Below are 27,643 nucleotides of genomic sequence, written 5' to 3' on the forward strand. Positions count from 1 at the left end.
AAAATTATTTATCACTGAGCAGTTTCTTGTTCAAACTAAATATGTAGATTATTGTTCTGGTGCTGCTAAGCACTCACATGGAATTTCCATAATTCAAGAAAAAGTAGGTCCAGAAAGGAATCCAATAACTAGGACTTTAATTTATTGGATCCAGTAAGAGCAAGAGGACTCCCACCTGTGATGAAATCCTCTGCAACATATATGTGTGTAGTAAAGTGAGTGATAAATAAAATTCATACAGACTCGCATATGGAAAATTGCTGCAATTGCTATAATCCACCTTTTTCTTTCTTGTGCATGAATCTGCTCCTGCATGAAAAACCAAAATTTATTCACCTTAATCTTATTATATACATGATGATATGCAGAATCTTGATAACTATAGTGATTTAAGTGAAACCGAACTAAAATTTAATTACTAAAACAAATGATTTAACAAACTTGTATTGTTTCATATAGTCACTGACAATCTGAATGGTGGTTTGAAGTCCCCTGCATAAAGACATGACCATGAAGACAGATATAAAAACCATCAAATTAGGAGATGCCTCGGTGAAACCATGGTGATTTAAGTGCCATCAAATATTGGGGTTTTCCCGTCCTATGTACCATAAGGTCAAGAATTTCAATGTAGTATTAGCAAAATTTTATGTCAGGCTTAGTCTACTGATTTTGGCGATATCAATTTAACACTTCAATGGTAAACTAACAAGTGAAATTCCCTATTTGAGGTTCATGAAGTCACTAGTAGAAGGGAAACCTTATTTCACCAAACCTTATCGTCAGGGGGAGTCATCTATTATGGAAGATAAGGATTTTTTCCCTTCTCGATCCTCCTGCATCTTCATCTCCTGTGTCTTATTCACAATCTCTCACTCCTATGTCGAACTCTCAGATCCAATCTGTACCTGAGTCCAACTGAAGTGAACATGTGTCTCCTATTTTGACCCCTATACAGGGTAATAGAACTCTTGATCATATATGGTTCGAGAAAGGGAAGATGTACTCGAGAAGGCAAGGTCCAGCTCTTGATCCAGTGCAAGTACATCTTCTGAGAATGAGGTAACGGTATCTGACCTTCCATTTAGAGAACACCAGCTCCCTAAACTTGAAACAAATGACCAAGATTTGCCTATAGGAAAGGAACCTGAGAATGTACCAAACAACCTTTATATCCTCTCACCCATTTTGTGTCTTTCAAAAAATTCTCACCAGGCCATAGGAACTTCCTTACAAGTCTGGATGAAATTTCTATTCCAAACAACTTATCTGAGGCTTTGTCTGATGGAGAATGGAGGAAAGCCATGAGAGTTGAGATGGACGCATTGGAAAAGAATGGAACATGGGAGTTACTTGATCTACCATAAGGGAAAAAGGTAGTGAATTGTAAGTGGGTGTTCTCTATTAAATACAAGACTAATGGATTGTTGGAGCATTACAAGGCAAGGTTGGTTGCAAAAGGGTATACACAAACATATAAAGTTGATTACCATGAAATTTTCACTCTAGTTGCGAAAATAAATACTGTGAGGATACTACTATCCTTGGCAGCTAACTATAATTGGGAACTACAATAGTATAATGTGAAGAATGCCTTCCTACATGGGGACTTGGATGAAGAAATTCATATGAGTATTCCACCAGGATTTGGAATACAAGGAAAAAAAGTGTGCAAGTTAAAGAAGGCATTGTATGGGCTGAAATAGTCACCTCGTGCTTGGTTTGGGAGATTTACCAAAGTGATGACAGGTACTGGATATAAGCAGAGTCAGGGAGATCACACTCTTTTCATTAAACACTTGGTTGTAGGGAGAGTAACGGCCTTGATAGTCTATGTGGATGACATAATTGTGACTGGAGATGATGAAGAAGAGAAGCAAACATTGAAGCAATGTTTGGTCGAGGAGTTCAAGATTAGAGATTTGGGGAAATTAAAATATTTTTTGGGGATTGAAGTTGCTCACTCAAAACAAGGCATCTTCATTTCGCAGCAAAAATATGTTACTGATCTTCTCAAGGAAAAAGGTATGCTCGCAAGCAAGCCAGATGCAACACCTATAGAGCCAAATCACAAACTTGGAGAATCAGATGAAGAACGAGCTGTAGATAAGGAGATGTATCAAAAACTAGTTAGGAAGCTCATCTATCTTTCTCACTCTCGGCCGAACGTAGCATATTCTATGAGCGTCATTAGCCAATTTATGCACAATCCTAAAGAGACTCACCTTCAAGCTGTCTACCGTGTACTTCACTACTTGAAAGCTAATCCTGGGAAGGGGAAAATGTTCAAGAGAATCTCTAAACTAGTCCTTGAAGCCTATACAAATGTTGATTATACAGGATCTCTAGTAGATAGACGGTTGACTTCGGGTTACAATACATTCCTTGGAGGAAATCTAGTAACATGGCGAAGCAGAAAAACAAAATGTTGTAGCATGATCTAGTGCAGAAGCAGAGTTTAGAGCAATGGCACAAGGTTTATGTGAACTGTTGTGGATGAAGATCATACTGGAAGACCTAAAGATTAAATGGAGTGGACCAATGAGACTCTACTGTGACAAAAAATCTGCAATCATCATTGCACACAATCCAGTGCAACATGACCAGACTAAGCACATTGAGATAGACAGGCATTTCATCAAGGAAGTTAGAAAGCAGATTAATTTGCACACCTTATATTCCCACAGGAGGTCAACTGGCAGATGTTCTTACAAAATAACTCAACAGTGTTACATTCCAAGATTTATTTTGCAAGCTGGGAATGAAGGATATCTATTCTCCAGCTTGAGGGGGAGTGTGGAAAATAGAGATTGAATCCCTTGACGGGTGGTCGTTTAAAGATAAGGGATTGTGTAAATATTTTTTCCCTTAAGTTTAGGAAACTAATTATAGAAAATTAGGGATTCCTAAATATAGGGTTTCCTTTTCTTGTTAGCTGCTATTTTCTCCTTCTATGTAAATTATTACTTATAGCCTGATAGATGCTCTTGTAAAACATAAATAATACAACTTTTCATAAATTGAATTCATTATGGAATGGAATGGCATTCAGACAACACCTTTAGAGTAACTTTGGAGATAATTACACCTGAAGTCTAAACCCCTTGAACTATTGCATATTTTTACATAAACCCCTTAATTTATGTTTATAGCATATTGACCCCCTTAACGATGTAAAACCTCCAAATTGCCCTTTCCATTAGTTCTCCATTTGATTTTTCATTAAAAATATATTATGTGATTAATTTTAGGCATTCTACAGACCATTTTACAATTATTTGAAAAGGAAAAAGAGAGAAAAGTTAGAGGGTAAGATAGCCATTTAATGTTTTCTGTTAACACCATCAGGAGGGTGAGATATATTTGATAGTTGAGGGATCAAAGTGTTAGAAAAAATAAATAAGGGGGTCAACTTGGAAATGAGCAATAGTTCAGAGGGTCTAGATGCAAATAACCCTAAAATTTAGTTAGGCTTTTGGCCCTCCCACTTTGTAGAAATTTTCCAGTGATGCCTCCGTAGGTGCCTAGGTCCTGTACAGTACCAGAGTAACCAATATCCTCTCAAATTAGCCAAGTACTTTGTATGGCAAGACTGTTTTGGTCATATAAGTGAAGCGCAAGTACTATATCCTCTTGATTCAGAAAACATCCAGTGTATTGCTCAAATGCTAACTGCTAGGCTGCTACTTACTCTTGAAGCATAGTATATTATTACTATACTACTATTATAAGTTGATGATTATGCAATTTATCACCTTATATTTGTCACACACACACAAAAATATTCTTTTATCCATTATGTCTTGCACAAATATCACTATAATTATTTATATATTATAGACAAGTTCCTTGTATAGGCTAGAAATTTGGAAGTTGTATTTTATGATAATATAAGAACTGTTTGTGGATCTCCTCATCAAATAATTGTCTACAAATGAAGTGTTTCCATCAATATCTCTTCCTGAAGCAAGTATTTTCACCCGTGAAGCCAGGAACTATTCAGATAAATTAAAATCAAACCTTGGCCATAATCAGATACATTGGGAGTCAGTAGCAGAATTTTGAAACTTCATTTCCAAGCATTATGGAGGCTACTGTTGAAATAACAAAATATTGCATTTTTACCACATAGTGCATAGTCTTTGCTAATGTTGCTTCTTCAGAGAATGTTATGTTTGAAACACTCAAAAAACATAGTCTTTGTTAATGTTGCTTCTTCAGAGATGTTATGTTTGAAACACTCAAAGAGGTTATGATGTTACTGAAATTGTTCTCTTCCAAAAGAACAATTACCAATAATCTACATAAAGTAAGTAAAATACATTAGTGTTCTTTTTGCTTGCTCCAATATTCTAATTTCGTTATTCTTTTGTACGAGTTTCTAAAGATAAGCTGAAATTGAAACTTGAAGATGTTATTGCGTCCTAAAAATTTACATGCAATCTGTGTGTGTGTTTCCGTGTATTTCAATAGTAAAAAAGAGTAGTATATCTTACCAGAGCAAGGTATTTTCCCTTTTATGAATAACTCACGTTGGATCTAATTCCCAAGCACTAAATTTATACATCTTGTCTACCACCCTTTACATCCACATCTCCCTGTGACAGAATAATAAAAAAAATTGAAGTTGAAACAGATCACATCTCACAAACGAATATATATGAAGCAGGTTAGGACACTTGAGTTCTTTCTACCGAGGTACTAATTGTCTATTAAAAACTCTGAATACATTATATAAGGAGAAATACCAACTTATAAAGTATTAGAAAAGAACATAAAATAACAAAACTGAAAAACCCCTAGACACACGTATGTATCTAAATCCTAGGCAATGATAACGCTCGTTCGCTTAAGTAAAAGTCGGAAGAAATATTAAAAACGAAAGTAGAGATGAACGCCAAGATTTTAACATGGAAAAACCCAATCGGGAAAAAACCACGGATCCAAACTTAGATCAAAACCAATCATTAGAATAGTAGCAGACAAAATGGACTCACAAGACAAACCGTCGATCTTCTCGACTTTGTTCTTCTCAGTCTTACTCACTAGAACCCACGATTCACTGCTTCTCATGATTGATATCCAACCTCAGTAGCCCTCGAGATTGAACTTTCGTCTAGATAGCCCTTAAGACGAAAGATTAAGCCTTTAGAAAAGTAGGACGATGTAAGTTGAAGAACCAATGTAGCCTCAAGAAGTCTCCTTCAATAATGCTTCTTCAACCACACTCTAGTTAGGGCATCACAATACTTATATATGATCTCCAAGATAGAGTCAAATCCAAGTCTTATCCAAACTCATGAAAGTCCAAGATTTTCAAACTTCATTGGTGCGTTCGAACGGCCTGACTTGATCTCAGGTGCGTTTGAATGCGACAGCTTGAATTCTTCAGGTTGCGTTCGAACCCGTTTGTGAACCCTGCTCTCGATCTGTGTGACGCAGTACCCACGTTCGAACGCATTTGTGAACGCAGCTCTCGATCTGTGTGAACGCAGTACTTGCGTTCGAATGCGTTTATAAACGCGATGTGAACTCATCAACTTTGCTCCAATAATTTTACAATTCTTCAAACCAGAGATTTTCTAGACTTGTATAAAGCTCATATACATGTAAAAATACACTTAGAATATTTTGTACACAATTGCTAACAATTAAAAATCTAACAAAGATATTTCTCAAATATTCTTAGAATACTAAAATCATTTCAGTTTAATATCTATCACTTTACATAGAGGAAGAAAATTGCTTTAGTAGGTATCATTGGTCATTAAAACATTATAAGATAAGAACAGTAAACTAATAAAGAGATGTTTCTCATCTGATGACTTGTCTAAGCCTCTAAAATTATCTGAAAATTATTTGTGTAACTCCACTTTACACATCAATGATCTAAGTTCCTATTATGTCTCAGGCAAGAATGTCCAAATTGTAAACTAACCAACAAAAACATGTCTTGTTGTTTGTCACTCGTGTATCAGCGTACCCAAACATCCAGCGTAGTGATTGATGTCACTGTTTTAGTAAAAGGCATCACCGATGAAGCCTCTACATAAAAATAGAAGAAAGTTTGCACGTTTAGGAATGCAATAGACTCCAAAAACAAGATCCTATCACTCTTCCATGCCCATCCCAATGCCAAACAGAGATGCTAATGGTATATAGGCCTAATATACAATAATAAGAATTTTCTCTTTTTTCCAGAACTTTTTCCAAACTGTTGCAGCGCAAGAGAAAAATTCATCAGACTAAAATAGAAAATTCTACTTCCATGTTCAAGAACAGTCTTATAACTGAAGAAGTTGAATAGCAGCATCAAACAACCGACCTCTTGTTGCCTAACAAACAGTATTGAGAATGAATTATTTTATAATATACATAAAACAACGTTCTACAGATGATTCGAGAATTTATAACATGTCTAATATATGGCAACAGACATACCAACTAATAATATCAAGCATAAATACTTCAAGCATGCAAAAGATAGAAACTCTTAGTATCATTGTATACCATTTACCAAAAGGACCCTAATTAAGCATTACTATGTCAAATTGCTGCAGAATCTTTATGTTAAAAAAAAATAAAAACCTCATAAAGAATGATGCGCTACAAAGAGTCCAAAAATTCACATACAGTAAGAATTAGTGTAAGTGTTGAAGGAGAAAGCATAAACAAGAATACAGGATGACTTCCAAGGAGACAATCATTCTGAACATACAATTAGGAACTTGGAAAAACCAAATTTTAGAGTTGATGAATATTCAGAAAGTCAGTAAACAATTAGTGGAACATTAAAGATCCACATAACAATAAAAAATGCTTGATTAACAGCATAAGATAAAATTTCAATAATAATATTGACAAAAGCAGATATGTTAAGCTCACATGTTCATCTTTCAAACATTCGAGACCCCTGTACTTATAGGACCATCCAAATCTGTTGACCTTATAGTATCACTGAGAACAGCCGCTGGAAAAATATTCTGCATCAATAAATGATCATTAAAGTAACTTCTCTGACAGTTGGATTGACATGCTAAAAGCATAAGCATGTGTTATCTCTTCACTATATGATAAAACAAAGTGAATGCTCTCTTAATGGGAAAATCAGCCATTCTATGGAAACAAGTAATCATTCTCACTATCTTTTTTTCATGGAGAAATCTGGTTCGGCATAAAGAATCTATCATTGCACTGCCTTGCCGTTTTCTGCCACTTCTGCATGTCAAATTTAAGTTACTCCGCCCCCAGGTGTACTTGACATATTTCCTTAACTGGATAAAGAAAAATTATCAACAGTCTCTTAGGGGAAATAAAATTTGAAAATAAAATTATATCCACTAGGAGAACGAATTACCTTATCCCAATTTTGCTGGGCACGTCTCTGGTTTCTAATAATCCGCATAACGTTATCTTCATTCCGCAACTGTTTTATCCTAGACTCACACTGATATAAATGATTCAGTTTCCAAAGTTTACAAAGCATGCTTCTATGCCTAATAGAGTAAAGAAAAGTACAAGCTTGATATTCACATAGAGAAGCTACAAATGAACCTTTTAGAATAGTAACGAGTAACTGTATAAGAAAGAAGAAAATGCAAAGAAGATCAGACTGTGTAGTTCTTTCATGTTTTGTGTCATCGCTGCCGGTTTGAAGCAAATTGGTTCAATGAAATTTCAAAGTTTGTTAACCAGGCAAGATAACACCAAGGTCCTACTCACCAACATATTTCTTTAGGAACCATATAGCTATCTGATAGGTTCCAAGTGGACGGAGACTTATCAAGCATTATCACAGCAAGAATAATGGTGAAAAAGATTACAACCAGCCCTTTGGCTAGTCTTGAGAGAGAAAAGAGAGAAAAGAAGAGAATATTGCCTACCAAGTCCACTTAAGGAAAGAAAATAAACCAAAACCTAATCAAACATGAACTAAACCTAACACGTGTCCGTGGGGCATTTGAATGGTGTGGAAGGTGTGAGAACCCAAAAAAAAAAAAAAAATTCAGAGAGAAGAAAGTTGCACATGCGTTCACGTGCAACCCCCTCCCTTCTCCCTCTCCGGCATGCGACGAGGCGCAACGAAGATCTCATCAAATTCAAATCAAATTAGATTTGGATTTTTAATCTATAAATTAAACCCTAATTCTCTCTCTCTCTTTAATCCCCCAGCCTCCTTTCCTTCTAAATACTTGATGTACTATAATTATAGGAAGCAACAGTCTCATGACAACGTCACTGATATATATATACATTCTCAGTTTCTCTGTCTTCAATTCCTATGTCTCTTTAGCTTTCCTCAACAAATGTAGATGGAGCGATCTCACCACCATGTGTATCATTAGGATTCTGACTAGCACTAATAGGTATACTATCTCTCACTGTTGAACGACTTATACCAGCCTCTTCCCTCATCATAGTCTCCTCCAATATCTCATCTAATTATGGGTTATCTCTGTCATCTAATAACCTGTCCTCTATTTCTCTGATCCATAGAATCAAGGAGTCTTCTTCATTAAAAACATGATTTAAATCAATCAGTTGTTTATTTTCTGTCTTTTTTCATAAATTTCTCTCCCTCAATCTCATATTATAATGACAAAAAACTAACTTCTCCAATCTTTCCATTGTCAATCAGTTGCTTATTTTTGTGTAGATTAAAGAGAAAGTAATACAATTTTTTTCACATTGTGATGAAAATATAGTTTGACTTAAAATCTTTTTTGTTATTAGGCCACTATTCAGTTAAAGTGTTATGAGATATAGCTGCAGCAACTTTAGTAGAATTGTCTAGCTCTCAATCTATATCTGATAGGGACACCACTTTTCGTCACATTTATTTTTGTAGGCACAAAAGGGCTGCACCCATAGCTCTTTGGCTTAACGAGGGTTGTAACTAGCCACCTTCTAGGGCTATTTTCATCTTTTGTTGTTTATTTTATTTTGCCTATATAAAGGCTTATGATCATCTTTTATGGGTTAATGAATATTTTGAGAGCTTTTGCATATTGAGTGTTTGTTGGTAGATTCCAACGTCGGTGGATTCCGACACCTCGATTGGTGGATTTCACGGGTTTGATTATTTTCCCTACTTCTCAACTCTACAATCGAGACGTTGTCCTACATCAGCTTTGGTATCAGAGCAAATTGTTTCCTAGTTTATGGACACTCCACCGCTTGGATTCTACGCTGCGCCTTTTCTTTTCTTCGTCAGATCAATCACTCCATGAACACCAGATCGCTACGAGATCCGTCGCTTGATAACATTAGGATCCAGATCCGAGTTACGCAAGGAGATCACCTTCAACGAGGAAAATAATAAACCATTACCATCACCAAATCTCCACACAAGGAGATCATCATAACTAAGCTTTATTCAGTAGATTTTCTTTTCCTGTTTTAGATCCAAGAAAAAAGAAAAAAAAGAAAAAAAGAAAAGATGAAAAAGAAGAAAGAGTGTCTGTTGAAAAAAAAAACTATCTCGAAAATTCAGTTTATTTGTTTCATCTTTATCTTTTAAATTTCAAAAATTTCAAAATTTAGAAATTCAGATTTAGAAGATAATTTTTTTCTTATTTATCTTTCCTTAATTTTTGGGAAATTAGTTTCCATAATTTTAGGAATTAGGTTCCATAATTTTAGGGAGTAGTTTCCATAATTTTGGGAATTAGTTCCCATAATTTTAGGATTAATATCTATCTTATCTACCTTCCTAATTAATCCCAACCAACCCAAAATCTAAACCCATTAACCCCTAACATAAACCTCTCATCATTCCAAAACCCAAAGCCTACTAACCAACTAAGCCTAACATAAACCTCTCATCATTCCAAAACCCAAAGCCTACTAACCAACTAAGCCCACCAACCTAACCTAGCTCATCTTTTAGCCTTAGTGAATCGGTAGAAACCTACCCAAAACCGACCTATTTACCCACAACCCACACCCATTTAACTAAACACAATCTCCTCCAACCAAACCAACTCGATTCGAACCCATCGTCATCTTCCTCCTCTTTAGCCCCAGCCCTCATATCCATCATTCCATCTTCCTTTGTTTGTCGATGTTGCTGCCGACCTCCACAAACGATGCTGCCACCGATCTCCACGGCCCTTGCTCTGCTGTGCCACCATCTTCACTATCGCTGTTACCTACTGCTGCCGCTGCCGCAGCCACCTGCCGCTACACTCCCTGTCGCTGCAACCCCGTCGCAGCCATCCCTACCGCTGCACCTCATCGCAGCCTCCCCTCCTGCTGCTCCCCACCACTGCAGCCCCTGCCGCAGCCACCCACTGCTGCAATTTCCTACCGCAGCTGCCCATCCGCAGCCATCTCTGCCACTGTGACCACTACTGCCGCTTCCACTACCACTGCCGCTAATCTTGCTGCCCGCTGTCGCTGACCCTACTGCCACTGCAAATCACCGCAACCTCCCCTGCTGCTGCAGCCCGCTGCTGCAACCTCTGTCACAGGCCATTTGCACCGTTGCCGCCGTCGCTGCAGCCCCTGCTTGGTCCTGCCACTGTCGCCCCAACAGACACTACCGCCATTGCAACCGCCACTGCTAGCGCTGCGTTCACCACTGCCATTTTTGCAACCCCCGTTGCCACCGCCGTCGCTCTACTGCTGCCATCGCTGCAGCCCCTGCACGGTCTTGCCACGGTTGTCCCTACAGACACTACCATCATTGCAGCCACCACTACCGGCACTGCGTCCGCCGCTGCCATTCTTGCAGCCCCCTACCGCCACCGCCGACGCCATTGCCATCACAACCGCCACCGTCCCTGCCACTGCAACCGTCGCCACCACCGCTGTTGTCGGATTACGGCCACCGCCATCACGACCACCATCTTTAGTGGACGTGCGACATTCGGTAATATCCGTCCTTTCTTTACTGTTATTTGTGAGTCTTAAAATAGCAACTGTCTTTCTGTTGGTGTGGATTATAACCATATTGAGTCTATTATTGCCTGCTATTGCCTACCTATTTATATTGCTTAATTCATTTGTTTCATTTCGACAAGCGCTTGAGCCTGCTATTGCCTACCTACTTCTTTTTGCTTGTTAAAAAAAAATTTAAACAATTAATATTAACGGTAGAACTAGCTAGGTTAGAGGGAAAATCTTGACATATCTGCAATCCCCGTCTCGATCTCGGGAGCTTGTACTACAGGTTTGCAATTTTTCTGCTGAGTCTGACTGGCTCTTAGTGAAAACTTCTTAAGTGGCTGTAGGTTATTCTGGTTATTACTCCCTTATTGTTTGCTGTGATCTCTTAGCTTGCATATCATCATTCATTTATTGCGTTTATTTCTTTAGTGGTAGAGACACATTATATGAACCTTCATAGTGGTAGGAGAGTCACTCATCCATCATCCCACTCTGTTATGAAACCCAATACCATGGAAGATTTTCGTTGATTTTTACAAGAGTCCATCGAAACCATTATGACCAGATTGGACGACTTCAATGCTCGTCTTGAGGCTATTGAGATGGGTCGTGACCAACAGGAGATCAGGAGTGACATCGGTGCGTCCAACACAGGTGCCACGCGTGCTGCTCCTAATGCCAAGACCCATCGACATGCCCCATACTACCCTCATCATGAGAGAGGTCCTAAGAGAGAACCCCACAGACAAAATTATCGTGAAGATACATTTGATTTTCACAATAATAGGGGATTTAGCCTTTAGAAAATTACAAAACCATGACGATAAAATTATAAAAAATATTAAGGTGGATGCCCCGACTTTTGACGGTCGCTTAGATCCTGCTGTATTTACTGACTGGCTCCGGGAGATGGATTACTTATTTGAGTGGTATGATCTACTGGAAAACCGACGCGTTAGATTTGCCCAAATGAAACTAGTCGGCCGAGCCAAACTGTTTTGGCAAAGTATAGAGCAACTTTTAGTGCGATGAAACCAACCTCCCATAATTCATTAGCATGAAATAAAAGAAAAATTAAAAGAAAAATATTTGCCACATTCTTATCTTGGTGAACTTTTGGATCAATGGAATAATTTCAGACAAGGAAATAGGGCTGTGAGCGATTATGTCTTCCAATTTGAGGAATATACGTTGAGGTGTAATGTTGTGGAGGATGAGAGGATGACACTGAGTCATTTTATGCTTGGACTTAACGACGACATTCGAAGAAAGTTAGTTTTCCGGGAGGTTACCTCCTTGGATCAGGCTTACACTCTTGCGTTGAACTACGAGATGGTTAATACGCAATAATTGCCTAGGCGACCAATTGGGCGCACCCCTCCTAGTTACGCACCTACTGGTGTAAAAGCTCCATCACCATCGATACCTATCAAAACTACCCAAACTACCACATCTGCCCAACCTAACAAAGAAAAGGGACGGGGAAGACAAGCTCAATGAACAAGTTTATGAACCTAACCCCAATGATATCTAAGATAGTGACGAAAATCGTGGTTATGGAGACCATACAGTTGGTGTTGTTTGTTGCGCTTTGACGTAACCTCAGGAGACCGATGATTGGCGAACAAATGCAATATTCCACACTTACATTAAATGTGGGACCAAAGATTGCAAAGTCATCATCGACAGTGGGAGTTGTATTAACGCCATCTCTTCTAGCGTTGTATCTCGCTTGGCGTTAAAATCTACACCTCATCTAAATCCTTATAAAGTATCTTAGGTCAACGATTCTTCCATTGCTATAAATGAGAGATACCTCGTTCCTATCACATTGCTTTCTTATAAGGAAAATGTGTGGTGTGACATTGTGCCGATGGATGTAGGGCATATCATTTTGGGCGGCCTTTAGTTTTTTGATTATGATGTAACTATTTTTGGGCGTTTCAACTCATGCTCCTTCAGTTTTGAAGGCAAAAAGATTAAGATGAATCCTATGCGCCCTAAAATAATTAATAAAGATAACAAGAAAAATACTCTAAGTAAAAAGGGTTTGCACATAATAAATTCTAAAGAAATTTGAAAAGGAAGCAAACTAAGGCTCTATTGTGTTTGCGTTGATGGCTCGTGAAGTTAGGAGCACTACCCTCACTCCATCATCCGACAAAGCTGCTCCTATACTAAATGAGTTTTAAGATATGTTCCCAGACGATCTACTAGACCAATTGCCTTTTTTGCGTGATATCCAACATGCAATTGACTTGGTCCTTAGAGCTTCTCTCCCAAACTTGCCACATTATCGAATGAGCCTCAAAGAACATGCTGAACTGCAACATCAGGTAAATGAACTTCTTATGAAGAGTTTTATCCACGAAAGCCTAAGCCCTTATGCTGTGCCTACCTTGCTCACGCTAAAGAAGAATGGGTCGTGGCGTATGTGTGTCGATAGTCAAGCCATCAATAGAATAACAGTCAAATATTGTTTTCCCATTCCACGACTTGATGACATGCTTGATATGACGGCGGGAGCTTCAATTTCTCTAAGATCGATCTTAAAAGTGGTTATCACCAAATTCGAATGAATTCATGTTTTATTTCGACCACGAAGTTCTTCAATTCCTAAATTCTAAGAAGAAACTAAATTCGAGACATGCTCGTTGGATCGAGTTCTTACAGGAGTACACTTTTCTACTCAAACATAGAGCTGGGGTTGAGAATAAGGCGGCTGATGCGCTTAGCCGAAGGGTTAACCTTCTGTCTGCCTTTAGCATCAAAATCACTGTGTTTGACAATGGAGGATTATACAATTTGTCCGGAATTTGATGAAATCGTTCTCATTTTATTGACTGATCTGAACTTAGCTTTGGGCAGCTATTCCCTCCAAGACGGTTACCTGTTTAAGGCTAACAAGCTTTGTGTTCCCTGTACGTTCATGTGTGACTTCCTCGTTTGCAAGATCAATGCCGGTTGCCTATCGAGTCATTTTAGACGTGATAAGACCATTGAGAAAGTGGAGCGCCAATTCTATTGGCCAAGTCTCAAGCATGACATCGCAAAATTAGTTGGTCAATGTAGGACTTATTAGTTAGCAAAGCACAAAAAACAAAACACTGGACTGTACACCCCGTTACCTGTGCCTGATCACCTGTGGCAGGACATTAGTATAGATTTTGTCCTGGGATTGCCTCGCACATTTGGAAAACATGATTCAATCCTCATGGTTGTGGATCGCTTCTCTAAGACGACCCATTTTATTCCTTGTGCTAAAACCTCTGATGCATCACATGTGGCCAAATTGTACTTTGCCCATATCGTCAAGTTATATGATATTCCAAAAACTATTGTTTCTAACTGGGATGTTCACTTTATGAGCTATTTTTGAAAAACCTTATGGCACATGGTTGACACAAAATTAAAATTTTCTACTGCCTATCATCCTCAAACCGATGGTCAAACCGAGGTCGTTAATCGTAGTCTTGAAATTTTTTTGCATTGTCTCGTGGATAATTATAACAAAACTAGAATGTCATTCTTCCTATAGCCCAATTTGTATATAATAACTCCATTAATAAGTTTATTGGCATGAGCCCATTTGAAGTTATTTATGATTTTAAAGCACGCAAATCTCTAGATCTATTGCCTATGTCATCTCATTCTAGAGTCTCTGAGTGTGCCGAAGCATTTACACATCATGTTCATTCTTTGTATTAAAAGATCACTAAGCGAATTGAGGCATATAATCGCCAATATAAAATACATGCCGACTTGCACAAGCGTGCTAAGAAGTTCGATATTAGAGATCATGTAATGATTCGTCTCAGACCCAAACGATTCTCTTCATGAGCTATTCGAAAGTTGCATGCCCGTAGTGCAGGACATTTTCAAGTTCTGAAATGTGTAGGTGCTAATGCTTATGTCATTGATATTCCCCCTAATTATGACATTAGTTGTACTTTTAATATTAAGGATCTAGCAGCCAACCAACCACCGATGCACATCCCCACCGAACCCTATGCTATATCTACTACCCTTCCAGACATTCTTGCTATGCCACATACTACTTCTTTCCCATCCACATCACAAGAAAAGATAGACGCTATTTTGGATGATCAAATAACATTTACTACAGAAGGAGGGGTTCACCGTTTTCTTGTTCAATGGCACAGGCGACCGGAGTTTGATTGTACGTGGATCACTCGCGAGGAGTTACAGCAGCTTGACCCTAACATTTTAAAGTACTATCAAAGCCACTCGACTGAGTCGAGTTTCTTTCACCCCGGGAGAGTTGGTGGGGACACCACTTTTCGTCACGTTTATTCTCGAAGGCACAAAAGGGCTACACCTATGGCCCTTTGGCTTAACGAGGGTTATGACTAGCGATTTTCTAGGGCTATTTTTATTTTTTGTCTTTTATTTTATTTTGCCTATATAAAGGCTTGTAAGCATCTTTTATGGATTAATAAATATTTTGAGAGCTTTTACATATTGAGTGTTTGTTGGTGGATTTCAATGTCGATGGATTCCGACACCCCAATTGGTGGATTCAACAGGTTTGATTATTTTCCCTACATCTTCTCAACTTTGCAATCGAGACATTGTCCTGCATCAATATCTCTCCATCTGAAATCAGAAATATATTATTACATACTAATTATATTGAAAGTCAAATAATAATAAAATTATTTAATTGAATCATAACTCACTTCCTTTATCACAAAATATTTGTTTATGAATATCGGGCTCCCAACAAGACTTTACTATCATTATTGACATTTGTAGAGAATTAAAATCTTAAATTAAAAAAATACCCTGTAGAAATTTAAAATTTGTAAGCATTCAAGGTTTTAAATTTTCATAAATAAAAGTAAATTAGTAAATTAAAACTTAAAACTTAAAAACATGCCTACCAACGTGTATATCCCTATGTAGTTGTCTATTCTATCTAAAATCAATCATCTTCCACCACTTCTTATAACTTTGGCCTATATTCTTTTTACTGATTATTTTGCAATGTTCATTGCCTCATATAAGAAACTAATCTCAGACTAGTCATCACTGTCTACAAGTCTTAATACTATGACAAGAGGTTTAAATATTGCGGTGACAATTGTAATATTATCCCAAAATGCATTTCCAAGAGCCATATTTTTCAAAATTTCACCTATAAATTTATTTTTAGATTTCATATTCTTAATTTTTATAGACCACTCATGTGATGTAAACATCCGCATAATATCATCTTTGTAGTGCATGATGCTCTCCAAGGCTAAAAAATGAGTGGCAAATCTAGTGACACTGGGTCTAATGATCTGCGTACCACCAGTCAGCTGCCTGAGTAAATTAAGAACCCAATTATAGTTATATATAAAATTTATCAACCTCTGACCTTCATGTATGACCATGTCAATTTCAGACTCTTTTGCAATATCCAACTATATTAGGTCAATACAATGTGAAGCACATGACGTCCAATATAAATGAGGTCTTTTTATCATAAGTAAATTTCCAACAGCCTTATAATTGGCCTCATTATTAGTAACCACTTGGACTACTCTTTCTTCACCGATTTCTTGTACCACCTTATCCATCAACTAACAAATATAATCTGTATTTTTGAAATGAACAATAATATCCACAAACTTTAGAAATATTGTCTCCATGTCAGAGTACACTAAGAAATTAATTATATTTCTTCTGTTTTGTATACTCTACCCATCACACATCAGTGTATAACCAAATTCATTCTAATACCGCTTAAATGTCTCAATGTAAGTACGAAACTCATCTACCTCTGAGTCAAGATATTTAGTAGCAATATCATTTGAACTAGAAGGTGGAACACCAGGCTCTACTAATTGTATAACATCCATTATAGTGTGATAATAAGGACTATCAGCTACATTGAAAGGAATATGGTTGTTGAAGAAAAATTTAGAGATAGCCCTACCAATGTGTTTCCTTGCATTTTTAATTCCTTTAAGAGCTGTCTTGATGGAAGTCTATGTATGACCCCTTTTTCTGAAGATATATATCTATTGGTCCAATAATTTAAGACTCTGCTATAACACTAGGAGTCCTAAGGGTAGAACTGTTGCCCCCATATTCTCTCTCCCTGTATATTAACTGATCTAGATCTCTAAAAGTTACTACCGGTGTTTCTTCTCATCTCATCTTCTCCTCTATACATATTTCTACTCTTTTTTATTGCCCTCCTAATCTCTCTCCTCCTTATCCTCCCCTCTGCTCATTGCTATCATCATCGATGTGTATAGAATTATACATTAATTCTTCACGAACCATTGACTCTCTCTGTTGTGTAAATTGTTTATCCTTCATTTTGCCAATTAAATGAGCCAACACCTATTTTCTAACTTCCAAGGACACTTAAGTGCAAGCTGCTTCGTTTCCTTGTCTTCCAGCTAAATGTTCTTTCAAACGGCTGACACCACTACTCATTTCCTTTCCACACAAGTTACATTTAACACGTCTTTTATATTGTCTAATAGTGCTGCAATGTTGCTACCTAATATTGGTATCATATGACTTTTCTTTTGGAGCCAATGATATTTTAACTTTGTAACTAAAAAACCTAAATAAAAATAAAAATAAAATACAAAATAATTTATAATTATGAAAATAAAAACCTCTCAATTCTTTTCTATTTTTTTCTTTACTTCTTTCGAATTTCCAGTTTCCACTCTGCCTCTCTCAGCCTCTTAAGTTCTCAGCAGCAGCAGCACACTTGGTCGGATCTAACCTGTTCCCACCCATTTCTGTCAGGTTTCAACCGAAACGGCCGAATTTCGGCCAAGATTGGGATCGACTAGGGTTGAAACTGGGAACCTTGAAATAGGGACCATCAAGCTCCTCATCGGTAAGCCCTCTCTCACCCCTCTAGTCTAATTTCAATTTAATGGAGAAAATTAGAAGTACCTAATTTCGATGTTGCAGCCTTATCGATTAACCTCGCCGATCAGCGACTTTAGGTCATTGCCACTCCACCTTTGGAAGCCTCTTGCCGTTGGCTTCGTGCCATGCGGAACACCTTTGGAGCCCTCATGGCTCCAGTCGTCGTCAATCATTGAGTCGATCTTCTGTGGTTTCTCCTTTACCTCGTGAGGACGGCGACGTCGCGAGAGAGTTGAGAGGCTTGAGGTGTGGTCGTTGAAGCATCGCCGACGAACACTCTTTCTCTCTATCTTCTCTTCCTCGCGTTGGGTATAACCCGAGCCAACCCTTTTCTTATGATAGCGGGTTCGAGTTCGGGTCTGGATTTCGGATCCAAAGACCTAACCCAAACCACTTAAATGGAGGGTAGTTGTGGGTTAGCCCGCAACCCAGTCCATTATTTTTGGCTAGGCCTTGGCTCAGCATGATTAGTTTATTAAAGTGGGCTGCGGGCCAACAGTAGTCCAACCCAATCCAATGGGTAATTTAACCTATTTTAATTTTTTTTAGTTTTAAATTTTAGAAATATTACTATTATTCAAATTAAAAATTTTAGTATTATTTATCGTTAAAGGTGGTGATTTTTAGTACATGAGCTAGAAATTTGAGATTTCAGTTGTCTTGCCTAGACTCAATTGAGTGGGTTTACTCATGTATTTATTTTTATTATATTTCGTATCTTTGTCAGACCATGTAATTTGCTGTGTGCTAATTTATTTATTTTATTCTTACGTACAAATTTAATCTTCTATGTGCATTTAATTATTACACTCGGTGCATCGCCATACCTTGTACAAATTATAAATTTTGGTAAAAAGAAAAATAAAACTAGTATTGAACTCAGAGAACAGTCCCGGTATAGATCACTTACAGCTTTCCATGATGACTCAAGTCTTCTGAAAGTCCAAGGGAAAGTCCTATATCAGATCACTGCAGGGACTTTCTTAGGTGAGGGAACAGTCCCAGGATGAATAAAAAATTTCCTAAGTGATCATATAGTGACACTATCTGATGACTCTAACCGAATCAGCTATGAGGAAAAGTCTCGAGCGTCATCTTAAAGTGACTTCTAGTTGATGTAAATCCACAGGGTATAAACCTAGTGAGACAAATGACATTATATATATAGGAAAGATGTTAATATGTTGAAACTGTGCAAAGCTACAAGTTATGACTCTCTATTATTATCATTGTTATTATTTAAGAGTATACCTATTGCAAATTGTTATATATATTGTTGAACTTATGTTTTATTTAACACTATAAAATTTTAGAATTTATTTAGTTTTCAAGTGTATTCCACTCACTGAGCTATAGTTGTTGGCTCATAGATTTTTTTTTTCTTTTTTTTATTTATTCATCTCAGATAATAGTCAGCGAAGCGACAGAACGAGATGCACCGGAACCCTATCTCCACTTAGGACCTACCTATTTACCTTTCTTCTCTCTTTTGGATTTATGTTTTAGATTATTGTTATTTTTTTTTGTTTAGAGACACAAATAATGACATTATTTTATGTTCATTGCAATTAGTTTAAATTTAATAAAGAAGATATTCTTCTTTTATTTATCCTTACCATTGTACACTTAGGAAGTATTAATAAGGCTTCGTGTATCTCAAGCGTATTAAGGTGTATAGCCGGTCATGATTCTAATTTCGAGTCGTGGCACAATCTACTAGTAATAACATATAGCATGTCGTCCGGATTGGAGAACTTGAATGCGTGGAAGCTTGCCGCTTTGTCAATAATGATCACCACTTCCCAGAGCTTCTAGATTTTGGACATAACCTACTTAACAATTTCTAGTTGGAGGATGACCTATGAACTTGCCAAACAAAGCATAGCGCCATTCAACTCTCTCTATTCAACTAGTTCTGGATCAAAAATGACATGATCTGAAAAGCTCTGCCTGATGCGGTTGAGCTGCTCCTCAGAGATAAAGCCCGAGGGAGAAAAGGATCTGATAATGCCCTTAGCCACTACTTGAGCCCAAGAATAGACTGGGAAGTTGGAGGAGGATCAGATGGAGCTTGCACTGCCTTTTGTAAGCCAACAACCTCAGGGGAAGAAGGCTCACTCGTTGCTACAGAAAGAGGGGAATGCAGAAGTAGAGGCAGATCATGAGGGAGGAGCAAGGAGAAAGAAGAGAATCTGCTCTCCTCTTCTCACTCCACTTCATCTTTTCAGAGTTATAATTTAGCTCTTCAAACCATCCAGAACTGATGGATTCCAGCCGCACGCAAGGGGCAACTTGTACTACTAGAAAGTTATAAGTCGTTAACACATCAAGTGGATATCTAAAATATGGATTAGCAGACTATAAGGCTTAAATAAATGTTTAAAACAATATGAAGCTTAAAATATGTTATAACGGGGAACTTAAAAAAAGTAAAAAAAAGGGGGACCTATATCCATTGATTCACATCTACACATCAATCAGAATTATGACCATGGATGGCCCGTGCCGACGGCGTACAACGCGTGGCATTAGGGGTACCGCACGGCACCACTCCTAATAGCTTCACCATCGACCTCGTCGTCGAGCTCGCCGTTGCCGCTAGCCTTCGCCATCGCCGCTTGCTGCTCGCCGCTCACCCGACGCGAGCTCGGGTGAGCAACGACGGCAAAGGCCAGTGGCGGCAACAACAACTAAGGTGGTACATTTTTCTCTCCTTTTCTTACAACACGTGTCGTCCCGTGCCGACCGGTGGTCGGCACAAGACGTGCCTATGGCACGGCCATCGTTGATTATGATATCATTAGTGATCGTAAAGCTAAGGCTCACAATGAAACTTGTCGCCAACGAGAAAATTAGCTTTCAGGTTAAGTCGGTCAATAATTCAGCTAGTGCTTAACAAATAACTTCATACTGAGCAAAAGTTAAACTAAATATTTTCAAGATTAACATTGGGGAAAGAATTACTTGCCGAAGCACAATTATTTAAATGCATCAAAAACCCCCAAACAAACAATTAAAGAAATGAGATATTAAAAAACTGAATGTGAGAAAGATAACTTACTAGCAGCAAGAAATATAGGAAAATAGCAAGGCTTAAGGCATAAAGACCACCAATGTCAGCAAGGAAACCCACTGCACAGAAGAAAAGTACAAAAATTTAAAGGCTTCATATAAGAAGGACAATTATAATTTTGCATGATATACACATGACTGAGCAGTGAATATCATGGATTCAAGTATCGGCCAATCCCGATCCATATTATCGAAATGGATTAGCCGATACGGCCAATTTAGTCGATCCCCACTCTAAATTGTTTAAACGGTAGGCCTATACAGCCAATATGGTCAATACGTATCAATTTTTCAAGCACCCGATCCCGATTTCAAAACCAATAGTTAGAACCTTGGTGAATATCCATATTCTATGTTTGCAGCTGCATCTCAGGAGAACATATGTTTTCATATATGACTCATGTAAATGTCTTCTCTAATTGAAAATTATGTGCTCTTGTTATTAATGGTATGAAGAATCTATAAATAACTTAGATTCACTTAAGTCCAGATCAAAGCACTATTAGATTCAATATTCGGATTCTAAACTTTCTCCTGCGTTAAGAACCTCTCGGCAAGTCAAATTCTTACTGATCATGTAAATTAAGCTTTGCGCCCCAATCAGCAGCAACAGCAAACCAATTAGCACAAATATTTTCCAAGTATAATGTATTCTTAAGATGCAACACCAATTTTAAAAGCTAAGTACTTAATTAAATAGATAAAGTCAAATCTAATCTAGTATAAACATAAATAAATAAATAAATATAGTATAAAATAAATGATCAGTTACTCCTAGCCCCTTTGAACAATTGCTCATTTTCATATGTACCACCTTATTTATTTTTTATGACACTCTAACCCCTCAGTCATCTAATATCTCTCAACTCCCTGATGGTGTTAATGGAAAACATGAGATGTCCATATAACACCCAATTTTTCTCTTTTTATTTTCTCCAAAATAAAAGTAAATTTGTCCGTCGAGTGTCTAAAATTGATCATGTGATAGTCGAGTAACATTTTCTTTGACGGAAAAATCAAATGGACAACTAAAGAAAGGAGAGGTTTTACATAGTTAAAGAGAGTCAATGTACCATGAAAAATAAATGAAAGGGCTATGCGAAAATGAGCAATAGCTTAAAGGATCTAGGTATAATTATCCCTAAAATAAAATAGTAAACAATTAGAATCTTTCATTGTTTCTTTTTTTTTCTAATTTTCTCTTTCAAGAATACTATTATTTTCAAAGGAATCTACTATCGAGGAGGACAATGAGCAACACTTTAAAAAATGGACAATCATTATTTTCATAGATTGGTTGAAAATTTAGTTAAACGTACAAAATAAAATTGTTGAGGAAAAAGAGAGGATTTTACTTACCAATCCCAAAGATGCTTTCCTTATCGATCTCCACAATGTAATCAGACATATAGCTAATGTATAATGTGATATTCATTAAACCATCCTTGGAGCTCTGAACAGATGCTTTGAGGTCACTAACTTCAGAGAGGTATGAACCAGGAATAAAGTCATGAAACAGAGGTTGTATGATCTTTAAGTTGTCCAGATAACTGAATATTTGAGGGAACAAATGAACTTTCAATATATTCAATTCAGGCCCTCGAAAAGTTACTGGTTGGTCATACACATAGCTTCCAGATTTTAGTGTGCCACTTACGAAGCTTACATGTCTATCATCCCCATGGTCTTTCGCTGACAGGTTGAACTGGAAACCAACAGAACTGGCAGGATTGTTCGGAAGGTCAATGAACTGCCATGAAATGTAGTAATTTCCTCTCGGAACCTGACAATTATTGCACTTCAGGGAAATAGTTGGTCCATGAGTAGTATTATAGCAAGTATAACTCGCATAGGCTGACAAACGGGAAACTTTGTAATCAATGAAGCCAGGAGCTCCGACCACCAAATTTTCAAGACCCCTTAAATTCAAGCAGCTCATGCTAGATATTGTAGTGATGTTAAATTCCATGTCATTTACAAATGAAAGTAAATCTGGGGCATTAGCCGGTCTGACTCTATGAACCTCAATGCTTCTTTTGGCAATAATCTGATATAGCAGCCTGTAAAATGTGAATGACATAGTACGTGTTACAGCTAGTAATTCTGGACTAAGACAAATATAAGGAAAAACGAGAAATGATAACTAATCTTAGAAATATCTGCAAAAAATTGTACTGTGTACTTTCTCCATAAGTCCTTTTCTGTTCTATCTTAGATGGAATAGGACATAATGGTTTGTTTTAGGGTTAATTATACTTAGATTGTCTGAACTATAAGTCATTTTCACATAGACCACCTTATTTAATTTTTGTGACACTTTGAGCTCCTTAATTATCTAATATCTCTTTAATGGAAAACGTCAAATGACTATTTTATTGTCAACATTTTCTTTTCATTCTTTCATCTAAAATGAGGGTAAAAATGGTCCTTAGAGGACTAAAATTGATAAAGTAATAGTCGCATGACAGTTTTCAATGGATAACTAATGAAGGGGCATTTCAGAGGCTTTACATAGTTAGAAGGTAATCTGTCACAAAAAATAAATAAGAGGGTCTAACTGAAATTGGGCAATAGTTTAGGGGTTCTAGGTGCATTTATCCCTTCTTTTTTACCATAAAAGAGGATGGTATAGTTAGATATCAAAAATAAAAAGATACCTATCATTTAATTTAACAGTTAAAAGAACAATAGAAACCATCAAGCTTTTATAAGACGACAAGACTAAACTTCTAAAATAAAGCAATGCATAAATCACTCACGCAAATACGAGACCTACAAACACTATCCAACTTGCAACAGAACATGTCCCACCGAGCTCAGTTTTCCTTTTTGTTACCACCTTGTGCTCTTCCTGCATTCAACAATTCGAGACAAACTTCATTTACAAGAATTTCTCCAAATAATTATCACTCTTGATTGCTATTGATACAATCATTTTTTGACAGCAACATACTGTCAAATAAAAAATGCATGGACAAACTCAGTAAACTTCTTTAACTTTATGGTGATAGAATTTCTAAAACCATATTTAAAACTCTAATGGGAAGTTCTTGTACAAATAAGCTGATGTTATGTCATTTGAAGAAAACAAAGAACCGGCAAAGACAAAGACAATTGCTAATGCATCATTCATGGAAATAGTAATCATGAGTTCATGAGTGCAAAAGAATCTAGCTCCAGGATTTCGATATTAGAGAATATTTCTTAATGCTCTATTAGTTAGATAATGTTTGTTGCCTTTCCACAAGAAAAAAATCACTGTTATTATGATCAGATTTAAGTAGTTCAGAAATCTTTACATCTAATAAATATGAAGGATGTTTGCTACTCCTTGAGTCATTATTATTCTATTAATAAGTCCAGATCTCTCGCTTTCTATTAGGATCCCTGTTGGTCAAAACCCAGTACCACCGATTTCAAACTTCTGTTCAACATCAGGAAATACTGCACTCCCTTTCTATTTTGAATTTAGTTAATGGTTTGTTTTCAAAGTCAGATAGTTCAATTCACGTCCTCTAATACATCCAGAAAGATAAGTAGGTCGACAATATGGAAAAGGGACAAGAATCAGGCTAATATAAAGAAAAGACAAAAAAAAATAGATGCATATCAAAAAGCAAGTACTCTTTGCTCCTTTTTCCTTTAACCATCATCATCATCTTCATATTCTAACTAATTAGCAAAGTAGACTATAGACTATAGAGATCCTCTTCCTGCTGACTTACTAAGAATCAAGATGAATGCTTGTAGAAATAGGTGGAATGGTGTGTCAAGGAATAGTTAAAAAAATCAGGATCGGTCTTCCGAAAAAACGATATATATCGGTCGGATCGGCCGTATTGATTGCTTAGATCAGACATTTTTTAATTACCTGAATTTCAAATATTATTCAAAAATGCAAAAAAAATTCTTAAAATTTAGTAAAAACGATAAAAGATAAGAAAATAAAGAAAAAAAAACAAGTGCATTGAAACCTGAAAAGAAGAAGAGATTAGAGAGAAAACACGTGGAAAAAAAACCAAACAAAAGAAAAAAAAAACTATCGTGTAGTGAAGAAGAAGAATAAAAAAGAAGAAAAGAAAATAGAGAGTGGAAAAGATGAAAAAACTGAGAGAGAAATAAGGAAATAAAAAAAGAGAAGAAAAGAAGATAAAGAGTGGAAAAGATGAAAAAACTGAGAGAAATAAGGAAATAAAAAAAAAAAAATATATATATATATATATGTCGGAGTTTGCTGGAGTTAGATCTGCGTCGCCGGAGCTAAATCTCTCTATAAGAAAAACAGTGGTTATACGGAAAAAGAGAAAGAAAGAGTAAAAGAGATAGAGAGAGGAAGAGAGTTTGGATCGGGATCGGCTGATCCTACAAACCATGGTCAAAAGTGTTATGTCATAACACAACAATTTAAGACACTGACAAAGCTATAAAAGCCCTGCCAGAATCAAGCAAACATTGACAACACTAACAAAGAGAACTCCTGAGAAATAAGACTAAGCTATGTAAGTTTTTTTAAACACAAGCATGTATTGATGTGCCGGCAAGGTGCACATGGCATAGGGAATGTTGTTGGCACCTATTCCCCCCTCTCCCCTCTCCCTAATTCCCATTTTCTCTAACTTTTAAAAACCCTAGGTCTATTGACAAACCAATGGAGAAGATGCTGATGAGAAGTGCATCATTAAATCATCTAACAGTTCTCATTAAAACATAGCAGGTCGTGACTTATTTCTCATGATCCTCTTAAAAAGAAATAGATCTCCTCTCCTATCGTCTTCATCTCTATCTTCTTAGGTTTAGCTAAGAAGCAGTGTGGCGGCTGGATTTGAGAGCCCATGGATGTGACGGATCAGTGTAGCATCAACACAGAGGCGGGGCAGCGATAGAGGTAGGTGAGCATCTAATACACTGCTACAAATAAGGACAGACCCATACTGTGAAAAGGCACATGCCTATGCATGGCAATCCTTGAATGCTAGGGTTACTTTTGGCCTTAAGTAAACCAGGACAAGAAAGTATATAAATATTGTCCTGAGCATATTCTTCATTTTAATAGACAATATGTATGAGATGAACATATATAACTGTGAGTTTTCCTAATGAAATGATGTATTGAAGCAGGTGCATATTGTCACTAATGTCAACACCCACCAACACCGACAAAGAGTAGCAGAGCATTTCATGTTCCCCATTCATTTCTACAATTTCTCCAATTATTGTTCGGCCTCAAGGAACAGGCTATCTTTGTTACCAACATTCTTGTGCCTTTTCCATAGAGATACACAGTCCTGGAGATCTTACCTCCATCAAAGAAAACAAAAATGCAGGGTGGAGATATTTACAAGAAAAGATCATAGAGATATCTTTCAAATGCCAAAAGCACCACTATAAAGAGGTGATATAGTTGGAGGAGTAATGATATATTTGCAATTTAACATAGAGAAAATTGTGCTTGCACTACTAATAATGTTTTCTGAACTGTCATTATGAATTGATTAATTGAGAACCCCAGATTGTATGCCTACAAGAACGAAGTGTTGGATATCCAAGTGTAATGGATAAAAGCAAGGATGTATTGATCAACTAGTGTAGATTAAATTGTAGTTTCCATGTTCTCTTTGCTGTAAATATCAATTGCCAAACATGAAACCCTAAACTATTTTTGCCAATGCAAGAACTGTTTCCTGTTGGAGGCAAAAGATAAAGCAAATATATATTTGTCAATAGTGTATTTTGCACTAATATCATTTGTCAGATTAAAATATAATGAATTATGCTTGCTTTCTCCTACTGAAGCAACAGTGGTCAACGTGGGAGATCTTTAATCCTACTCTAAGACACCCTTACCTACACTTCTGATCATTTTCAACTCTTATTTTTGGCAGCTCTTACTCTAATTTTGTGCCCTCTTCATTTTTAATGAGCTCAATGAAAAACCTCTAGCTTGGGTCTTCCCCACTATTCTCAGAAAGAAAATATTAGGCTGTGTTGCCTTTGTCAATAGCATAATTTGCTCTGCAAATACCAATTGACGAAGATAAGGCTACAGTAATCATTGTTAGAAAAAGATTTTAACACTTTTGCAACCACTAAATGTGCTACTGTCTCCCAGTCAATAAAATCTCATCTACTAAGTATAGCTACTAAATTTGCTATTGCCTATAATGAACTATGGTAGCATTGTCAATAGTGCATTTTGCTCTTAAATATGAATCGAGGAACATAAGGCTACATGTGCTAATGCGTAGCTATTTAAAAAAAGAAAAGAAAAGAAAACTCCTCCCATTATGAAAACGGAGAGCACTTTAGCCTCTCTTCACCTTGGGATAAGTTTCTTTATGAGCTCAATGTGCAACTAACAACATAAGTTATAAAATTATTACCAAAAGCTTAATATACTAAACACCAAAATTCTAAGCCAAAAGAAGAGTGGAAGGATCATGAGGAGCAGACCAGCAATGCCGAGCGGCAAAGAAATCAAGACCACCACCGGACACAGAACTAAAACGCAAAACCCCACCGACGCTGGCCGAAGAACCTGGCGGCTGCGCAGAGGACGAGCCAGACGAGGAGCGCGGCGACAGTGGCCTCAAGAATGGCATCCTGAGAGCGGGGAAGCGGGCGGAGGGAGGCGATGGGGAGCGCGGCGGTTAAAGACGCCGACGAGGGAATGACGCCGGAGGCTGCCACCGACACCGACACCCGCAGGGGGGCGTCGAAGGGGACGCAGGAGGTGGCGTCGGGAGGGAGGAAGTGGCCCGGGTTGCAAAAGCATAGA

The 27,643-nt window shown here is 37.3% G+C and overlaps 1 protein-coding gene across 4 annotated transcripts; it reads right to left on the reverse strand.

Annotated features, from left to right (window-relative positions):
* Positions 1 to 48: 48 nt before the first annotated feature.
* On the reverse strand, positions 49 to 27,643 carry LOC140767944 (uncharacterized). Of its 4 annotated transcripts, none has more exons than XM_073108000.1 (10): positions 27,319 to 27,643; positions 23,628 to 23,719; positions 22,228 to 22,928; positions 20,858 to 20,928; positions 7,358 to 7,447; positions 7,143 to 7,274; positions 6,886 to 6,983; positions 4,998 to 6,045; positions 4,497 to 4,598; positions 49 to 303 (listed from the first exon to the last, which is right to left on the reverse strand). In XM_073108000.1, the coding sequence occupies exons 3-7, from the start codon at positions 22,835 to 22,837 to the stop codon at positions 6,897 to 6,899; spliced, it is 990 nt and encodes a 329-aa protein (XP_072964101.1). In that variant the 5' UTR covers positions 22,838 to 22,928; positions 23,628 to 23,719; positions 27,319 to 27,643; the 3' UTR covers positions 49 to 303; positions 4,497 to 4,598; positions 4,998 to 6,045; positions 6,886 to 6,896. The 4 variants fall into 4 exon arrangements, with proteins under 4 accessions (XP_072964101.1, XP_072964098.1, XP_072964099.1 ...); XM_073107997.1 differs by having other exon boundaries at positions 49 to 309; XM_073107998.1 differs by lacking the exon at positions 4,998 to 6,045.

This window comes from Typha angustifolia, chromosome 10 (genome assembly GCF_048772165.1).
Source record: "Typha angustifolia cultivar Huaian chromosome 10, ASM4877216v1, whole genome shotgun sequence".
Lineage (NCBI taxonomy): Eukaryota > Viridiplantae > Streptophyta > Magnoliopsida > Poales > Typhaceae > Typha > Typha angustifolia.